Source organism: Penicillium waksmanii, assembly GCF_028829765.1.
Source record: "Penicillium waksmanii strain IBT 27052 chromosome Unknown utg000008l:1.0-5622682.0:1.0-5626561.0, whole genome shotgun sequence".
Taxonomy (NCBI): Eukaryota; Fungi; Ascomycota; class Eurotiomycetes; order Eurotiales; family Aspergillaceae; genus Penicillium; species Penicillium waksmanii.
This window is the reverse complement of record NW_026643254.1, coordinates 993,330-1,011,003: the sequence shown is the minus strand read 5'-3', so window position 1 is coordinate 1,011,003 and position 17,674 is coordinate 993,330. Positions and strand designations below refer to the sequence as shown.

General features: G+C 48.2%; 7 protein-coding genes across 7 annotated transcripts; 5 read left to right on the top strand and 2 right to left on the bottom strand.

The window, feature by feature from the left end:
- Positions 1–2,400: 2,400 nt before the first annotated feature.
- On the top strand, positions 2,401–6,234 carry N7481_008734 (uncharacterized protein; the record flags this gene model as incomplete). Its single annotated transcript, XM_057267953.1, has 6 exons — positions 2,401–3,011; positions 3,061–5,264; positions 5,345–5,542; positions 5,596–5,647; positions 5,748–6,094; positions 6,161–6,234. The coding sequence occupies 6 exons, from the start codon at positions 2,401–2,403 to the stop codon at positions 6,232–6,234; spliced, it is 3,486 nt and encodes a 1,161-aa protein (XP_057118630.1).
- Positions 6,235–6,790: 556 nt separating this feature from the next.
- N7481_008733 (cystathionine gamma-synthase) lies at positions 6,791–7,816 on the top strand (the record flags this gene model as incomplete). Its single annotated transcript, XM_057267952.1, has 1 exon — positions 6,791–7,816. One exon carries the CDS (start codon positions 6,791–6,793, stop codon positions 7,814–7,816), a length of 1,026 nt encoding a protein of 341 aa, XP_057118629.1.
- A 1,335-nt stretch (positions 7,817–9,151) lies between these two features.
- Positions 9,152–9,840, top strand: N7481_008732 (uncharacterized protein; the record flags this gene model as incomplete). The annotated part of the gene is made up of 2 exons (XM_057267951.1): positions 9,152–9,323; positions 9,383–9,840. 2 exons carry the CDS (start codon positions 9,152–9,154, stop codon positions 9,838–9,840), a joined length of 630 nt encoding a protein of 209 aa, XP_057118628.1.
- A 755-nt stretch (positions 9,841–10,595) lies between these two features.
- Positions 10,596–11,079, top strand: N7481_008731 (uncharacterized protein; the record flags this gene model as incomplete). The annotated part of the gene is made up of 2 exons (XM_057267950.1): positions 10,596–10,692; positions 10,751–11,079. The coding sequence occupies 2 exons, from the start codon at positions 10,596–10,598 to the stop codon at positions 11,077–11,079; spliced, it is 426 nt and encodes a 141-aa protein (XP_057118627.1).
- A 264-nt stretch (positions 11,080–11,343) lies between these two features.
- On the bottom strand, positions 11,344–12,411 carry N7481_008730 (uncharacterized protein; the record flags this gene model as incomplete). The annotated part of the gene is made up of 2 exons (XM_057267949.1): positions 11,344–11,797; positions 11,870–12,411. 2 exons carry the CDS (start codon positions 12,409–12,411, stop codon positions 11,344–11,346), a joined length of 996 nt encoding a protein of 331 aa, XP_057118626.1.
- A 1,130-nt stretch (positions 12,412–13,541) lies between these two features.
- On the bottom strand, positions 13,542–13,961 carry N7481_008729 (uncharacterized protein; the record flags this gene model as incomplete). The annotated part of the gene is made up of 1 exon (XM_057267948.1): positions 13,542–13,961. One exon carries the CDS (start codon positions 13,959–13,961, stop codon positions 13,542–13,544), a length of 420 nt encoding a protein of 139 aa, XP_057118625.1.
- Positions 13,962–16,074: 2,113 nt separating this feature from the next.
- Positions 16,075–16,974, top strand: N7481_008728 (uncharacterized protein; the record flags this gene model as incomplete). Its single annotated transcript, XM_057267947.1, has 1 exon — positions 16,075–16,974. One exon carries the CDS (start codon positions 16,075–16,077, stop codon positions 16,972–16,974), a length of 900 nt encoding a protein of 299 aa, XP_057118624.1.
- Positions 16,975–17,674: the final 700 nt, after the last annotated feature.

Below are 17,674 nucleotides of genomic sequence, written 5' to 3'. Positions count from 1 at the left end.
TCGGCCGCTCCAGAAACACAGCACTGCTTCAAGTTGCATACGTCTTATCTAACAGCGACAGAAAGGCTACCTCTTATACAGACGATTCCGGACTCCATCTATGCGCGTCTTGTCAGGATCTTCAGTTTGGCTCACCGTCCGGGGTACCTTCCCTTTCCCTCTTTACTAATACCCAACCAAACCCGCCCTCCCCCCCCTCCGACGCCTAATTCGGCGATTTCCTCGGTAATGAGGGCAAACGCACCCATACTTTCATAATCTGCCGGGTTAGTACAAGGGGACGTGCCCTTCCAGACTTCGAGTGCTGTAAGTAATCCCCGTTCGACTCGGGGACCCGGCATTTCGTTTTTTCCCTTCTTCGCTTTTACCACGGCTGTAGTTTTCCTTTTGCTATTTTTTAAGTAGGATGTTAATTACTCTTGGTTTTTCTTTCTTTTGGGGCTTTTTGGGGGCTTTTTGATGTCTTTGAGGTTGTAGAGTGGAATTGGTGACGTGTAGTGTGTCTCATGCCAGAGCTGTGAGTGTCTAGGACTTTTCAAGGTTAAGTTTCTAGAATACTGATGAACTTGAACTTTATACGTAGACTATTACAATAGTAGTACGAGTGGTAGTTAATACTAAACAATCCCTATAGTACTAGTAGTACTAGTAGTATCCTCGTGAGCCTGGCTAGAGACAATGCGGTGAATGGTCACGGTGGAATAGTATAAGAAACATGGCGCTATTGTGGACAACACATTATACGAGGTCGAGGTCACCTGGGCAGTGTATCTGGTGGAAGTACTATTTCAGGTTCCCGATGCCCAGGTGGAAACTTGAAAATTCCATGTCGCGTGACTAAACTACATTTATGGATCGATAAATTATGCCAAGGTCACAGTGACGGTGTAGATATATTTTGACGGTTATTGCAAGGGAGCTGAGCACTGACCACTGCCTGCCAGTGCCCAGGTGGGCACTGGCACCATACAGGGCTGGCACTGGAGTAGTATCTGCCAAGCGAGTGGTAGGGCTGTACCTAAAGGTGTTCTTTATTTTAAAATAACCTTAGAGCAATATAACTTATTAATACCTAGTGTTCACTACGGCGTTCTCCGTAGTCCAGGACTGTCAGATTGCTTACTAGTGGGTAGCGTTGCAGTCCACTTATTAAATGCAATTTGCGACCGCTATATGCCCGCTAGTTTACTCTTCCCTAGCTATAATTATCCCTGCAAGGAGAAGTGGGAGCTGGAGAATGGTTCCTCGTTCTTAAATTAGGTTGGTCTCAGGTGTGACCTAGAATAGACGCAGGGTGCAGCCAATGGCAGTTGGGAGCAAAGGCCACCGGGCGCCAAATGGCGTGTGGCGTCGGATCCGCATGCCTGGCGGGAGGACCAAAGGGGGAAGCCGTAAGGATACAATATATGCATAGATATATAGATATACTAGTATTGATATACTGCTAGCAGAATAGATAGATATTATAATTGTTACTATAGTACTAGTACAATAAGATAATCGCATACATTATGCCGATATACTATGTATGCTGAATGCCTCGTCAGCGGACCCGCCGCCCCAGCAGGATCGCTCGATGTGGATTAGGCGGTTTCATGCTGAGACGGTCCACCTGAAGTCCGGAGAAGTGGATGGTCAGAAACAGCTACATGATAAGTGTGAACTATATAGTCATGGCAATAGTATAGATCTGTGGTAGATAATACCTAGGTACTAGTAGTATATACCTGTATACTATAAGTGTGTACAGATACTATAAGTGTATGTTTATACTCTATACTCTATGCTCCTGCACTCCTGTACTATACTAGGATACTAGAACTCATCACTATCAGGACTATCAGGATCACTCATTGACCCTCCTACTTCATTCCTATATCTTGACTCGACTAGATACCGTGGTACTACTCTTCTCCTGCAGCCCACAGCCCACTTCTTAACTAACACTGGCAGTATACAACCTCTCTCTCCCACACTCACTACTATACACACACTCTCTTCCGACTCCATTCTGCTCTCCGCCGATCTCATCTCCACCAGGACTAGAAAGGACTAACAAACACCCAAACACCCACCCAACACCTCAGGGCCTTCCCTTGATCGTCTGCACGGGCTACACTACACCCACTACACACACTACGCCCCTCCCGCCTTTCATCCCCCCTTCACTTCACCATCTCCCCGCCTTCGCACTGCCCCAATTCACCACCACCACACCACCAGTACCACTTGGGCACCCCTGACGATCTTCGTCTTTGCCACGTCTGTGTCTCTGTTTCTCTCAGGCCGTCATTGTCATTGTCACTGACACTGACACTGACACTGCCCCCCACTGTCCCTCTCGACCAAGGACTGGTTCCTTGTTTCCCTTCAGCTCTGCGATGTGCCATCCTCCCCGACATGCCTGCCGATGACCCTTTCGCCTTTCTGGCTGCTGAGCAGCCCAAGCCCGCCCCTGCAAAGAAACCTCACTGGAGAGACAAGTTGTTCTCAAAGGATAAGAATCGCTCCACCCCAGACAGACAGATCGAGGACTTCCTTGCGACCTCGCGACCTGTCCCGGATGGCCTTGCGCCCAAGGCCGACATCCCCAAGGACTACTCCAGTGCCCCTCAAGCTCAAGTTTCCCTCCCAATTCACCATCGTGACCATGCCCCTCCTTCAATCCCTTCAATCCCTCCTATCTCGGAGGAAAACTATGCCGCCTTCAATTTCGACCAGGGGTCCCCTCCTCATCTCCAAGATGCCCCTCCCCAACCACGCCCCCTGCCCGCCGAACCAGCTCGGAAACCCACCATGAGACGTCGCAAAAACAAGGGCCTCCGGGTCGGTTTCTCGGATCGTGCCCCCGAGATAATGGGAGAGGGTGGTGATGAGTCCGAGTTCCCCACCATCGAGATCTCCTATAATCGCAAGCGAGCGCTGGAGCGACAAGCGGCGAACCCCCCCGCGCCGGGCCCCTTCACGCTCCCCACTCCCGTCACTCCGAGTCAACACCACGCTGGGCGAAGGTGCGGAACGTCGACGGGGTGGAGGTTCCCCTCATGGAAGTGCCACCAGTCCTAATTCACGACCCCCGCCCACACAGAATGTGCAGGAGGCGGATTTGTTGAACACCCTGGGTATTAGCAACAAACCCGGTTCGCGACTCTCCTTTCGTGGGTCGCCAGACTCGCATTCGTTCGCCGAGCGCGTACGGAATCAGATGCAGGCTGAGGAAGGTCGGGCTTTACACAACCACTATACAGATGATGTTGATGTCGCATCCCCGGCGGATGACGACCAGGATGATCTGCCTAGCCCTGAATCGCCCCCCGAAATGCCACCATCAGCATTCAGCCCGCATGACGCGCCACCGCCGAATTACGATACACCTCCGATGTCGAGCAGCTCGACTCAAGCACCCTCCCTCAAATCCGTCGTTCAATCTATTCGATACCCTTCCAGCCCGGCCGTTCATCGGCCCCCAGCCAACCTCAGCCCCGTCGACCCTCGAGGCCCCCCACCGGGTCTCGTCCCAGGAAGCCCCTCCAAACCATCATCTCCTCCCAAGCCTCCCGCTCACGAGATTCCCCCAGCGAACCAGTTGGTCTCCCCTCAGCAAGGTCGCGAGCCATCACGGAGCCCAAATCCACCGAAGTTCTCTCTACGCAATGTTGCCAATCAGGTGGGCGACACCTCGTTTTCCGATTTCAAGGATTATATTGCCCGATATGATAGCATCTTGACGATGGCCGCGGAGAGCGTGAAGCCGTTGATGGAAACCTCTCTGATGGAGTGGGTTCGTGCGGCAGTTTGGTGGTTCCTGCGTGGAAAGACTCGGTTGGAATCCTTTGCTCGATCGCGCGCAACGGCACCGCCGAGCTATGCTAAACAGGCCGTCATCGATCTGGGCAAGTCTCTGTGGATCAATGAGAATATTATTCCTACACATTATGAACTCGCTCAATACGGGCAAATGAGTGTGGACGCTCTTCTCGCCGTGGCCAACACCACCGCTAATAAAGAACTCGTCGAAGCCCTCACCCTGCACCAGACTACCCTGAACCATCTGCGCTCTCTTTCCATGTCAATCAAGCGTAATAATATTCTTGCAGTCATCCTCGGCGATGAACAATCTCCTAGTCACCTGGACACCAGCATTTGGCTCAGATACCCATTCTTCGCCCCGGACGTATCCGCAGTTTTATCAGGCAATGCGACACGATCAATGTTGGCCGATAAGCCTGGCAAGGCTCCGAGTTTGTTTCACATGATGCCGCTCGCCGACACCCCGAGGTACTTCAGTTACGGCAGCCTGTTTGTCCAGGCATGTGTCAGCTCCAGCGAGGACGATGGCGAACAATACGCCATGCCGTGCGCACTGACCATCATTCGAGAGCGCTCGGACTGGTACGTATTTGCTGCGATTACCAGCCAGAGCCAGCTTGTCAATATCATGATCCAGTCCGACCGCAAGCAGGGTCCCACCTGGGACGACGTGGAATGGCAGGTTCGAACACACTCTATGCGAGTGAAGCTGCCCCGCGGATTCGAGCTGGACGTCATGTTCAAGGAAGAGGATTTCAAAACCCTTTGGAACATTGTTAAATACACGCGGAAATCGGAGGGTAGTCTTTCGCCTGAAGCCGGGGAGACGGTGGTATTCGAAAACACCCTCAAAGTATTCCAGTATATGGACCCCGGCGCGCAAAAGGCATTCCCGCCCGAGCCATTGGAGCGTTGCCGCATTCGTTTATTCGAGCGTCATGTCAAGGTGACCGAGGGTACTGGAACGCGGAACGCACACCGCGGTTTCAGACTTGCCGTCTTGACAAGTCCCAAGGTTAAGACTCTTAGCAGCATCCGTCACGTTCTGGCGCAAGGGGCGCCTGTCGTATTTGGGCTGTTGAGAGGAGAGGATGGTGCTGCGGCGCTTCTGCTCAAGGTTACGGAGGACGGACGCACTCGATCTATGTTGATGACTTTCCATGAATCGGAGGAGCGTACTCGGATGCATTCGGTGTTGCTGGGCATGGCTCCTCGGGAGGGAGAGAGCAAGACACCCGAGTACCCTCTTCGCGCTTATAGCATCGAGCAACCTGGTGAGGCGGGGAGTGGCAAGGAAGCCATTAATCATTTACAATTCCCTGCTGGTAATGTGTTGGTTATTGATCAAGAGGATTCTTATGTGGAACACGGTTATGGTCCAACGATTTTGTCTGAAAATTTGAGGGCGTTTATTGCTACGGAGTGGGGGTCTGTTACGGATCGATTTAATATGGGTGAGTTGAGCTGTGTTGAGTTGGTTTACTCAAGGTTTTTCTTCTCCACTTTGTCTTGCTTTGATTACTGACGCGCGCAGGCCCCGGAGAATTGAAGCTTGGGCTGGATGTCAAGAATCGGACTGGCATGAGCTTGTATCGACCGGCACAGCAGGATCTCACGGTTTCGCTGGCGGATAATCTTGTTCGTCCTGAGATGCCGGACCAGGTCGCCGACTTTCTTCAGAAGATGACTGCGAAGCCGATGGTTCGTCGGCTGGACTTTGCAAACATCCAGGGTAGGTGTTGATGGTTCACATGAGTTGGATTGGATTATGCTGACAGTTCTCAGCTCTTCACGCATTTGAGCAGGCCGTCACTGGATTCTCGGTGATTTACGATAGGTGAGTTAAGAGTCGATTTTCGGGCGACGCGCGCTGCGTTGCGCTGTGCTGTGTTATGTTCTGTACCCCAATGAAGCTGTTTGCTAACCAATTCATCCAGTATCGCATCCTCCTTCACCATCTCCCGGCGCCGCAGTATGGTCCCGATCTACAAGAAATGGGAGGCCAGCTTGGCGCGTGTCCAAATCGTGAAGCAGGAGAAGGTCGTGCAATTGCTTGCTTTCTTCCAAGACTTCCATCACGGTTCATGCATGAACTTTGTTCTCAAGGGCACCGACCACATTGAGTCCTTCGGTCGGTCCGGCAAATTCGGTATTCGAATTGTCGATGCGAAGTTTGCTCTTCCGAAGAAGGATGATGATCCGGGATCGGCATTTGTGTGTCTTGACATGCCTGAATATCCGATTGAACACGATGATATTGCTATTACGTTTGATTCGGAGGCTGGTGAGTGAATTCTGAGTACCAGTTCCTTTGCCAAGTAGTGCAAAATGCTAATTCTTTCCCTTACAGAGCGCACCAACTTTAAGGTGGCCTTGCCAGGATCTGTGCGTGAACCATCTCGGATGGGTTCTCTGCGGCGATAGTCCAGAGCAGAGAAGAACAGAGCAGACCTAACTTACCTCTATCCTGTCATGCCATGTCCATGCATCTATCATCATCACCATACCCTCAATCACACCATCCTACATTTATATCGGTATTCCTCGGGCTTCCCCACACCACGTGACCAATCCCCTCCTCTGCCCCTCTTGTATCATAACCTCTTCACGCTTCACACTTCAGACTTCACACTTCTTCTCCATGCCAACGCCTCTTCCTGTGCATACAATTCCAAGAACATAGCATAACAATGGCGCATTCCACTGGTACTTCCACGCGTTCCCTACACGCCGATGACCTCCTAAACCTCGTCCCCGACGTCGCTCCCCCCACTGCATGTGGCCACAACCTTCCGCTATCCCAGCGATCCAAACCTTCTAGTCCCCGCAGCAGATGCGGATGCCGCTGCCGCTGCCGCTGCCACCACCGTATGAAACCTACCTTAGCTCAGCTCACCTCCAGTTCCAACAAGAATGAAAAACATTATGCTAACAACCACCCACCCCCCCCCAGTCCACCCCATCCCACATCTACTCCCGAATGTCCGCGCCAAACCCAACCCGCCTCGAAACAATCCTCTCCACCCTCTTAAACGGCCGCGCAATAACCTACTCCTCCGGCCTATCCGCCCTCCACGCATCCCTAACCCTCCTAAACCCACGCTCCATCTCAGTCGGCGAAGGCTACCACGGCTGCCACGGGGTAATATCCCTCTTCACCCGAACAACAGGCCTCAAAAAATTACCGCTGGACTGTGCCCCCGAAGATCTGGAAAGGGGGGATGTCATTTTATTAGAAACCCCTGTTAATCCGAAAGGAACGGCGTTCGATATTCGGCATTTTGCGAAGAAGGCGCACTCGCGTGGCGCGTTTCTCGTGGTGGATAGCACTTTTGCTCCGCCGGGATTGCAGGAGCCGTTTAATTTTGGTGCGGATTTGATTATGCATTCTGGGACGAAGTATTTCGGCGGTCATAGTGATTTGCTTTGTGGGGTTTTGGTGACAAAGTCCGACGGTGACGAGCAAGGGGAACGCTGGTATAAACAACTTTTTGAAGACCGGGTCTTTTTAGGAAGTGTTATGGGGAATATGGAAGCATGGCTTGGAGTTCGGAGTCTTCGGACGTTGGAAGTTCGGGTTCAGCGGCAATCATCCAATGCGCAGAATTTGGTAACTTGGTTAGATTCTGCATTGCGGGCTCCGAACCCCGCTACCGGATCGGTGGAGGAGAGTGTGCAGGCTGTTCTGGAAGAAGTCTTCCATGGGAGTATTCAGAAAGATGGGGGGCAGTGGTTGGCTGAGCAAATGCCTAATGGATTTGGGCCTGTTTTTGCGATTACGATGAGGAGTGAGAGGGCGGCGAGGTTTTTGCCGAGTAAATTGCATTTCTTTCAGCATGCTACTAGTCTTGGTGGTGTTGAGACGTTGATTGAGTGGAGGACTTTGACTGATCGGATGGTTGATCGGAGGTTGTTGAGGGTTAGTGTTGGTTTGGAGAATTGGGAGGATTTGAGAAGGGATTTGGAGGGGGCTTTTTGTGAGTTGGCCAAGGAGATGAAGGAGTAGAGTGGGAAGAGTGGTGATACTACTAGTAGTAGTATTTCTGCGTGTTTAGATGGGGTTCTTTGTATATCTTGAATATCTATAGTATTATTACATGACCATCGAATCGGGAGTCCCCGAGGCGTTGATTGATTAGGAAAGTCCATGCATAAACACAAATTAAACTAGTGTAGTAACTAGCGTAGTATCTTATAGTAAAAGTAGCTGATAATTAACTGATAACTGATAACTAACCCCACCTCTCCAAGTCCTTCATCTTCCCTCCACCACCAACCACAACCACATCTGGACTTACTTCCTCTCTCTCTCAGGTTACCACCCACAACCTTAGAAAATGACAACCTCCACATCAAACTCCCCCCCAATTTACAATCCACTACTTCGCCGCCGCAAGCACATTCACCGCCAAGAACACAGAACTCCTCCCCGCCCCACTCCGCCTGGCAGACCTCTTCCCCGAGCTGGAGAGGAGGTACCCCGGTATTCGGGAGAAGGTGCTGACTTCGTGCGCGGTGAGTCTGAATGGGGGCTATGTTGATCAGAATGAGAGTGGCGATTCGATTTTAGAGGGTGAGGGTGGTGTTGTTATTGGGAATGGGGATGAGATTGCTATTATTCCACCGGTTAGCTCGGGGTGAGGGATGGGGATGGGATGCTCAGCGGGGTTGGTTAGTAGGGGCTGATTGAGGAGCAATTCATTGGTCTGAACTGTGGGGTTTGATTTTATCTGTACTTTTCCTTTTTCGTCCTTTCTACTGTCGGACGCCTGTATGCATAATTATATCGCGACTATCGATGATCAAGATCAATGGACTTTTGCTGATTCAAATATGTCCATCTACTCCCCTCTTCACCTGAATTCGAATGTACGACATCTCGCTCATTCAAACTCGAAGAGAATATTCTATTCCATGACCTCCAGGGCTTCGCTACTATCTCCTCATTGGTCGCCCCGATCTACTCACGCTGCAGCAGTTCGCCCCATGGCTTTTCTCATCCTCCAACGATGAACGATAATTCTGCGCTGCACTGCACGTATGACGATCGACGAACCCGCTTGACTATTTCGAGGCATTGCCTGCGCATCACATGTCTCTTCTACAGGGGTCGAGTTCGTGTTCTATTCAAGTCATCGCAAACACTACACTGCCAGCGAATAGATCATCTCAATTTGAGCCGTTTGTGCCTATGCATAGGTGGTTCCCCTTCTGAGACCGGGCGTCTGGTAATCTTGTGTTGCCCCGCTGCTTTCTTCTTTACTGCCTTTTTCCCCTTTTCTTTCCTCCTCTGACAGTTTCTTGCGATGTTCTTTGTGGACTTAGGTAGTCTTCTTTCAAGATGGAGTGTCCCGTGCACAACTCTGAATCTACAATGGCCAGTGATTCGACCCCTGGATACCTAAGAAGCACTATTTCTAGCCGGAACAAAGCCATAGGAAATGGCTTACAGGACCTGGGGATACGTCAACGATGCAACTGCAATATCAGAGCCGCTGCAGCGGGTAGGAATGGTGAGTTAAACATGGATCCAGACTCGTTGGAACACTCAAGATTAACCTCAATCCTTCAGGAGGGATTTCATCGTCGCAAGTCCCTCACCAGGGAGTAACCCCTCAGCGACAACGCGTTCAGCGACAAGAACCTCGGGAAACACACCTCGAGGAAACTGGACCGTTTTCCCCTAAGACAAAATCAGATACATTTTCGCCACCTCCACCACCTGAACTATCTGAAGCTGGATCCTATTCATCCTCATCTAATGGTTCTGAGTTGGCCACGGAAGATGGCTCAAGTAGTGGCGATTCTAGTATCGGAACTAATGAAAAGACCGCCTCTTCCACGCTTTCTGAAGCTAAATCGACAAAGCGCTGGTCAAGGGAGCAATCGTCATGTGATTTGAAAAGTAGACAGCCTGTTCATCACCAGAGCACATGGGGATTGAAGAGCGGAGAGATTCCGGTTCCCGACGGTTTCGGTGCATGGGCACGGGATCAACCGAAGTACGTGTTCACGGTAGTTGAAGCCTAGAAAGAAAAGACGATTTCAATGCTGACCAGTACAATGTCCAATCAGCGATAGCTGCTGTAAATGAGTAAATGAGGTCGCGTGTAAATTTCAAAAGGTTCTCTCTGACGAGGACTCGATCGTTTACTTGAGGGGGAGAAGAGATTGAAAGATGGAGAATTGTGATTTGCTTCTTCTTAATTTTCTTTATTTAAAATGCCGATCATTGGAACATGAGTCTTTGTTTCATTTTTTCTGGAATTGAATAATCGAATCAAATTTACAATTTAATTGAAAGTTGCGTGTCCTTTGGCTTTACTTGTGCTGAAGAAAGAGAGCAAAAATAATAGAACCAGGGAAATCAAATCACCAATAATAGAACACATAGCGTGTGCGCTTTCATTGGGATTTAATTAGCCTAGCATGATCTATTCCGAACCGTGGCGCTATAGTATAATGTCTTTGTCTAACAATGCACTCATCACTAGTACCACGGATAAGAGATCCGATCTTCTTTATTTCCTTTGAATCGTCTTCCTTGTTAATATCTCGACTATAAAGAATCTTGAAACATATAGTAGAGAAGCCAGACACGATGAAAGCCGTCTGAAAAAATAGATGGGGTTACTGGATATTTAGAACTCTTTTATAGATACAGTTCATAGTATATAGAGTGACTTCGGATCATGCCAGACGGATTTTATAACCATCCTCGCTATATTTGAGACTCCTCAGAGCACTAGTATCCCAAAAGTCTATACACATATTCACAAGTCGGTATGTCGAGTTCTCGTTCCAACTTCAAGAACGAAACCGTTTCCAGCAACATGAAACGCAATACTCCTGTTATCGCTCGCGAGCCGCGAAAGACTCGAGGTAATATATTCCCATAATGAAATATATGGTCATGACATGAAGCTTACTTTAACATTAGGATCTGGAGAAGCTAGTAGTTTCCGCAGCCAGCGCACCGGGGAAGGAGAATCCAAGGGTCATACAGGCACTGGAAGGCGAAAGGTGGAAGTGCCCATCTCAACTCTGGCATGGTTCGCCGGTGGCGGAACGAGAAAAAAGTCGAAGCCCAAGAACGCCGACTATGGGAAGGAGAAGGAGAAGGCCGAGCAGAAGCCCCCGCCCCCGAAGAAGACTACGTATGTTGGTAACTCGTTTCCTGGTGGGCAACTCGTTAGATCATCTCGTAGGAAGCAGACTGGGGATGGTAAGGTTAAACTCAAGAACGGTGGCGGATTTCTTGGGTGGTGATATTGGATATTATATGAATTTGGTTCTCGTTTATACTTAGATCGTTCTCGAGTTGGCCTCTTTTCTGCGAAATTCAGTGCAATTATATGATCTTCAGAATCTGGATACTTGATCTCGTATTTGCCCTCTACTTATACGATACGCTGGCGGTTTTAGTCGTTCCTGGTGTCCAGAAACATCTCATTAGAGAGGAGAAAGGGGAAATTATAGTATAGATTTGGTCGCTCTGTCTATTTTGCTCACATACTATAAGGATCGTGGTATTTACCAGGGCAAGATCATAGCAGCCCCCAACGCAGCAGTAACTGCCGAGATTCCAACCACATAGCTAAATCCATCCCAGACTGACGCGCGAGCAGAAATTCTACCAGCAGCATTGGAGGTAGCTGTGGAGGTGGCTGTCGCAGTCGCAGTTGCAGACTTCAAGTCGGACTCGTGATGCAGCATCGTAATCACAGGCGCATAAGAAAATGCGCTGTAGAGAGACGTCTCAGCGCGGTCAAAAGTTTCCGTGTATGTATCTGTACGGGCTGTAGTAGCTGTCTCAAATAGAAGATATTCGGTCTGAAGAACTGAGGAACTGTCTCGCGTCAAGGTGAAGATCTCTGTACTCGATCCGTATTCGTAGTTGTTTCCTACGCCGACCTGGTAGCCAACAGTAGCTTTATAGCCCTCAATTTCAGAGTAGCAGAAGCCACCTTTGTCGGCAGTCATACCGCTGGGAGAGATGTTAGCCATCCGATTTTACCAGAATTCTGTGCTTTTTCAGATAGATGGGATCTGGACTTACCTTGGACAGCATGCCACCATTGTCTCCTTAGGTTCCAAGATGCCCTTCAGAACGGAGGCAGGATATTCGTAGTCATTTCTGTAGTAATAGTAGTCATCCTTTGTGTCGGTAGTTGTAGTGGTGGTAGCGAAATAGATGCCCGATGAACTGAGCGAGCTACTGGCGTCGCGGGCTACCAAGCCAATCGTCTCCCAGTCTGAAGGGCAGTGCAGGCCAGGAGAATAATAGAAATCCCGGTTAACCCAATCTACATATTGAGCTGCAAAAGCAGATTTTTGTGCTTCGGAAAGATGGTGAATGGTTGTCTCAGGTGTGGCGGTGGTTGTCGGCGAGGGAGATGGCGTACAGCCGTCGAATTTGATCCTCAGGGTGGGCTCTGCACCATACTTGAGGTTCAAATAATTTCCATCGTCAACCAAGTAACCAAGCATCATACGCCCAGATGCAGTACAGCTCGGAGCTGGGGTGAAGGTCGTTGTGATGGGGCCAAGGTTGGAGAAGGTATACCAACCCGCGGAGACGGAGGCGTTCAATCCCGTCATGGTTGCAATTTAAGGGAGGAGTGGAGTGAAACGGCCTTTTACCAACTGATTAGACGGAAATGATCCATTATAAACACACCCAGATCTCCTTCGCTTCCACCGCTTGCAGGCCAGAGGGCAGCCTAAGATTTGGGGCCGTTCGAATGAGGCTAAAACTGCAATCTCCACTACGCTCGCTAAACGGCGAACTGCCGCCCACTCCGACTTGGCAGAGTCAAATCTACAAACCAGAGGATCACCCGATGCCCCTAGGACCAACTCTAGCTAGTTCGAGCTTTCTAGGGTCGTATGGCCTTGGAAATTCTGGTTCTCTAGCTTCTTTAGCTTCAGTTCCGACTCGCTGAGACCGCCAAGAAAGATGTTTAGCGTGGTGCAAGTGGATCAGATTTGGCCACTATCGAGTTTTAACGCAGGATTCTCTTGGCCACGGAAGGAACCCATCAAGGGGTCTTTCAAGTCCGCGGACTGAATGGTACGGTTTGGACTGTTAAGGCAATTCCATCTCCGGATCTATCTGAGCCCTTTGAATCTTGCACAGCTCTCCGCTCTCTGTTTTATTCAATTCCAGTCTGGCATTATCAGTGAATTTTATCATCGCCAGCAGAAAGTCACAAGAATATCCATCAGCTTAACACTTTTTCGACATAAACTCTCTCATTACTACGCCCATTAATGGTGGGGCTCATTTGATTTGCATAGGAGTTGTTGGGGAGAGGAAGTTGGAATCCGGGAATAGTTGGCTCTCCGTGGCCCACCAGTAGGTTGCGTACATGGCACATGGTTTCCTTCTCACCGAACTACCTATGATCTATCTAATCATAAAAGCACAATCGTACGTTAGAAAAAATCTTTCGGAAATTCAAAAAGTCGACTTTTTCTCTGTGCAACAAAATTAGTAAGTGTCATTTACAAGATCAAGTCATTCTTTTGGAGCGGAATCGATTAGACGAGAATTACAAAGGAAGTTAAATGGAATTGAATTGGTTTTTCTTGATGACCCACCCGTACTAACTGGCTGCCAAATAATTAGGAGGAAATAGTAGAGATGCATGATATTTTATGAGACTAAATGCTAGTTGGCGATTCACATAATCTGGCCCCATGAGGACCACGTTCCCTCAGCCCTAGCTTCAGAAACAGCTACTATGTCCTACATCCTCATCGGTGGCGGGAATATGAAGCTGGTCCCTCCAGTGCTCATATATTCCCTCCGGAATCAACCCCTTCTTCTCAAGTCTAAGAAGCAGATACGAAGCCCAAAGACCAGAACTCTGGGCTGGGATGGCCCTAGCCTCTTGCTCGACGATAGGCCCTGCTGAAGCTGGGATCTGGGCGACAAGGTCCTTACTCTCGATCCACCAGCTCTGGAACCGCTTATTGGATTCAATTGCAGGCTTCCAGTATCCTGGCCAGCCCTCGCAATGTAGCCGAATGCATCGCTCCGCCCCTGGATGGCTCATGATGATCAGTGAATGAACAGGGTCGCAAAGGAACTGCTTCCTACCAAACGCGACATAAACGTCATAGTGTGTCTGATCGACTTGGGACATGATGAATGACTATGCAGAGTAAGTGATGATAAATGTAGTATATAGCAAATGATAAATATGATGGTGGGTGTGCTGCTAATAAGGCTGTCCGATGATACCAAAACCTAATCACTGGGAATACCCGAGGCTTCTTATAGGACCTCCCTCGAAATGACCATCATAAAGACAAACAATGAGTTTGAGGTCTACGAATAAAGATCAATCACTTGTTTCAGCTTCATTGAAAATTATTTCTTTATGGAACTAACGTTTATTGTCTCAAATAAACAAAGGAAAACGGGAAACTCGAGTAACATGGCAAAGATCCACAAAGCAAAAGCAAGCCTTGGAAGGTAAAATAGTTGCGGATGTTCAGCACTAGATAGCTGGCAGCTATGTATCGCCTTTTGCTGGTAGGAAGTTTTTGGTAACCCCGAGATGAGAATATACAGACCTGATGATAAAGCTTGCCTGTATTCATATCTACTAAAAGACGACTTGAAGCTTGTGTATCAATATTGTTCAATAGTATCTAAACTTATTCTATACCTATCTCATTTCAGAACCGTAACTCTATAGTAGAACTCAAATATCTTTATTCAAGCAGAACATTGACAGTCGTCAAATATTCTTCCCCTTCTAGGCGCTTGTCTACTCTTTCAAGACTGAGAGGATTTAAACAATTTTGCTTAGAGGTAATGCAGTTTTCATTCTCTCAGAAACCTTGGAATACTACTACCCCAAAGCAAAGCTTTATAGCGATTCATGGTTATGCATCTTCGAGGGCTTAAGCGCTCTATTAAGCCAAAAGATACAGTATGTACCTCATTTACAGGCGAGCTGAATACCGAGAACTCACAACGGCTCTTATATAGTCGCTGGACGGATGGGTGCCTCGGAACGAAGGAACAAGGTGAAACGGGTTATCAACCTCACTGCTGTCCAAGGCCAATTTTGACGTTGCCAAACACTACCTGCAACTGGCAAGCTAATACAGCATGTGTGTGTGTGTGTATGGAAATCATATAACCTGTCTCCTCGTGAGTTGAAGCCCTGGATTGGGGTACAAGTGTGATTTTCGTCTAAGCTATGCAAGGACCAGCTATTTGTACCTGCCACTATATGGACTGGATAATGTCTGGCAGGAAGGGCTTTCCTCTCTCGGCCGCCGTCGGGATTAATTAACCTTAATAACTATTCACATCGCGACGAACTATTACCTGTATTACACCTCCAGGTTTTGCCAGTCAGACCCACGGGTTTATCGCTCGCCCCGCCGTTAGTCGTTTGACCGCTCCAACAGGGGACTTCGTCTTCATAGTGAGAAATGCACATATACCTCTTTCATTCCCTTCCTAGCTTGATAGCACCTTACAAGTGTTTATATACCTGCCGGTCAGGCTCCTCCCCGCAGGAAACGACGACTCTAATAATTTGTATAGCCTTGAAAGTATAGCTAGGCGTCGCTCCAAAGTAACGCATTTCCCCGCATTAAGTTGCTACGATGCAGCAATTTTTGGAAGACCTCAAAAACCCCCAATAAAGCCTCAGCCTAACTGCAAAATATTGCTATAGGCTCCATTCTTTTCTCATAGTTTAGTGAGGATGTTATCGATAAGGAATGGACAGCGTCGGATGGTAGCGGAAGCCTCGATTGGTATTGTTCGCCACCATTACGACAGCCCGCTAGCAGCGAGTCTACGCGACCAATACGCTCCGCGAATTTTGACAAGTGGGAGCTTTATTTTACGCGAGGCACCAGAGTGGTAGTTTTCGTAAATTAACACTTAGGTAGTCTTATTTCCATCTCCGGCGATGCATTCAGAAGAATCTCTGCCTAGACCCTCTCGTATTCAGTTATTCAACCTGATGACCGTGCTCAAGAAGGAAACATCTTGATCCAAACTAGTGGCATGCTTACTCTCAGGTGCCAGACCGCCGCAATTGGAATAAAATGGAGATTCTAGACCTAGAACGCATCATTGAGTTCATGAAGTGTCATAGATTCTAGGATACACTTAATGGAAGTTATCGAGCGGAAAAAGTAGAGATATCCAACCCGGCTTGCTCTGAACACATCCTTCTCTCTGGAGTGGAGCGGTATTTCAACGAAATAATATACACCATCTTCAAAATGATTCCTCAAAGGATCCTACTTCTCAGTGTCCTCTTCTTATGTTCAAGAAAGATCACCGGTCAATTCATCCACATCTGCACAAGTGATGAAATCTCTCGTGATGACGTCGCCTCGAATGGATGTACTTGCCGACAATTTTTCCCTCACGATACCTGCACGAAATGTCCAGTTGGTCCTTCTACTTGTACATCGGAGGATTCAGGAATCTGCCTTTCCGACTGCAATTTTGATTGCACATCAAAACAGAACGAGAACAGCGATTCCTGTGGGGTATGGCTTCATTCAGTCTGCGAGTGCAAGCAAAATCCATCACTTTGTAATTTCCAGCACGGAAAGGGAACGACAGGCTGGGTGAAACTTGGCGGGCAGGGCAATTTAGCCACAGTAGATCAGCCGTTACGCAACATCTTGGCCCTACAAAACCACGGAAGTCTTGCAAAGTCTGCTTGGGACTGGGGCCAGCAACTTCCTATTTCTGACCTAAGTACCCAAGGCCTGGCTATCAACCCTGTGCGATCTATAAGTCAGGATCAAGTCCACATGCACATTTGTGATGTCAACCCCGGTATGGTGGCCTTTTTAACAAAGATTTCCACCAACTCTGCTATTTCAAACTATCAAACAGTGCAACCGATCAAACTCGAAAAACCATTCATAAGTGACGGTCATGATACTCCGGACACAATGTGGTGTCTCGCATCACAAACCAAAAACACACCTATTGACGGGGAACTTGTTTATAACGCTATTAATAGCGTAATGGGGAAGCCGAAAGTATGCAATTTCAATGTAGCTGCGGCAGTGATACGTGACTCAAATGGCTATACATGGGGATGTGTTACAGCTGATCGTGGTGATTCAGAGCATCGGTTCTTGAACACATGTAACAAGAAGTGATTATGGTGTTGCGGAACATCGCAGGTCGTTGAAAAAATCAAGTATGTACTTGACTGCCTACTTATGTATTTACGATAATTCGCTTTCTTTACCAGTTGATCTGCTTTCTGATTCACTTCCGATTTCACTTATAACAGTGCAATTTTTTTGTTTAAACAGAATGACTAATTGCTTTGGTATTCGGCAAAGAATTGGGCAGAAGCTTAATTATCCCGAATCCAAATCACACTTGGCCTTGAGGCTCATACCAAAGATCGCCAGATTAAACCTGTTACTTCTCATTGATTTTCTTCAATAGTAAAAGAAGGCTATTAACTCTATTGGCCAAAGCGTGGTCCTTTGCTACGAGCCTGTTTTAGGTAGCCATTCTCGTGATAAATTGTACGTCCCTACTTGTCTGTTAAATTCCCACGTTGTGGATAGCTGAAGGGTGCAGATTGGGTAACTGCTCAAGTAAGGCTCAACCCCAAGTAGATGATAAAATACTTCTTGATGACAACTTCAGCTCTCTCGCATTTATTTTGAATCATATCAGTGTCTTTAAAGTCTCACGATATGGCCTAGAAGCTTGTAAATATCTGAGTGGAGTCCTCGGCTTTTCTTTCTGCTCCGAGTCCAAATATTCAGATCGCAATTTACGGAACAAAGAGAACGATGCTGTCTCATTCTGCTTTTCTATCGCACTTCAGGATCTGTTTTT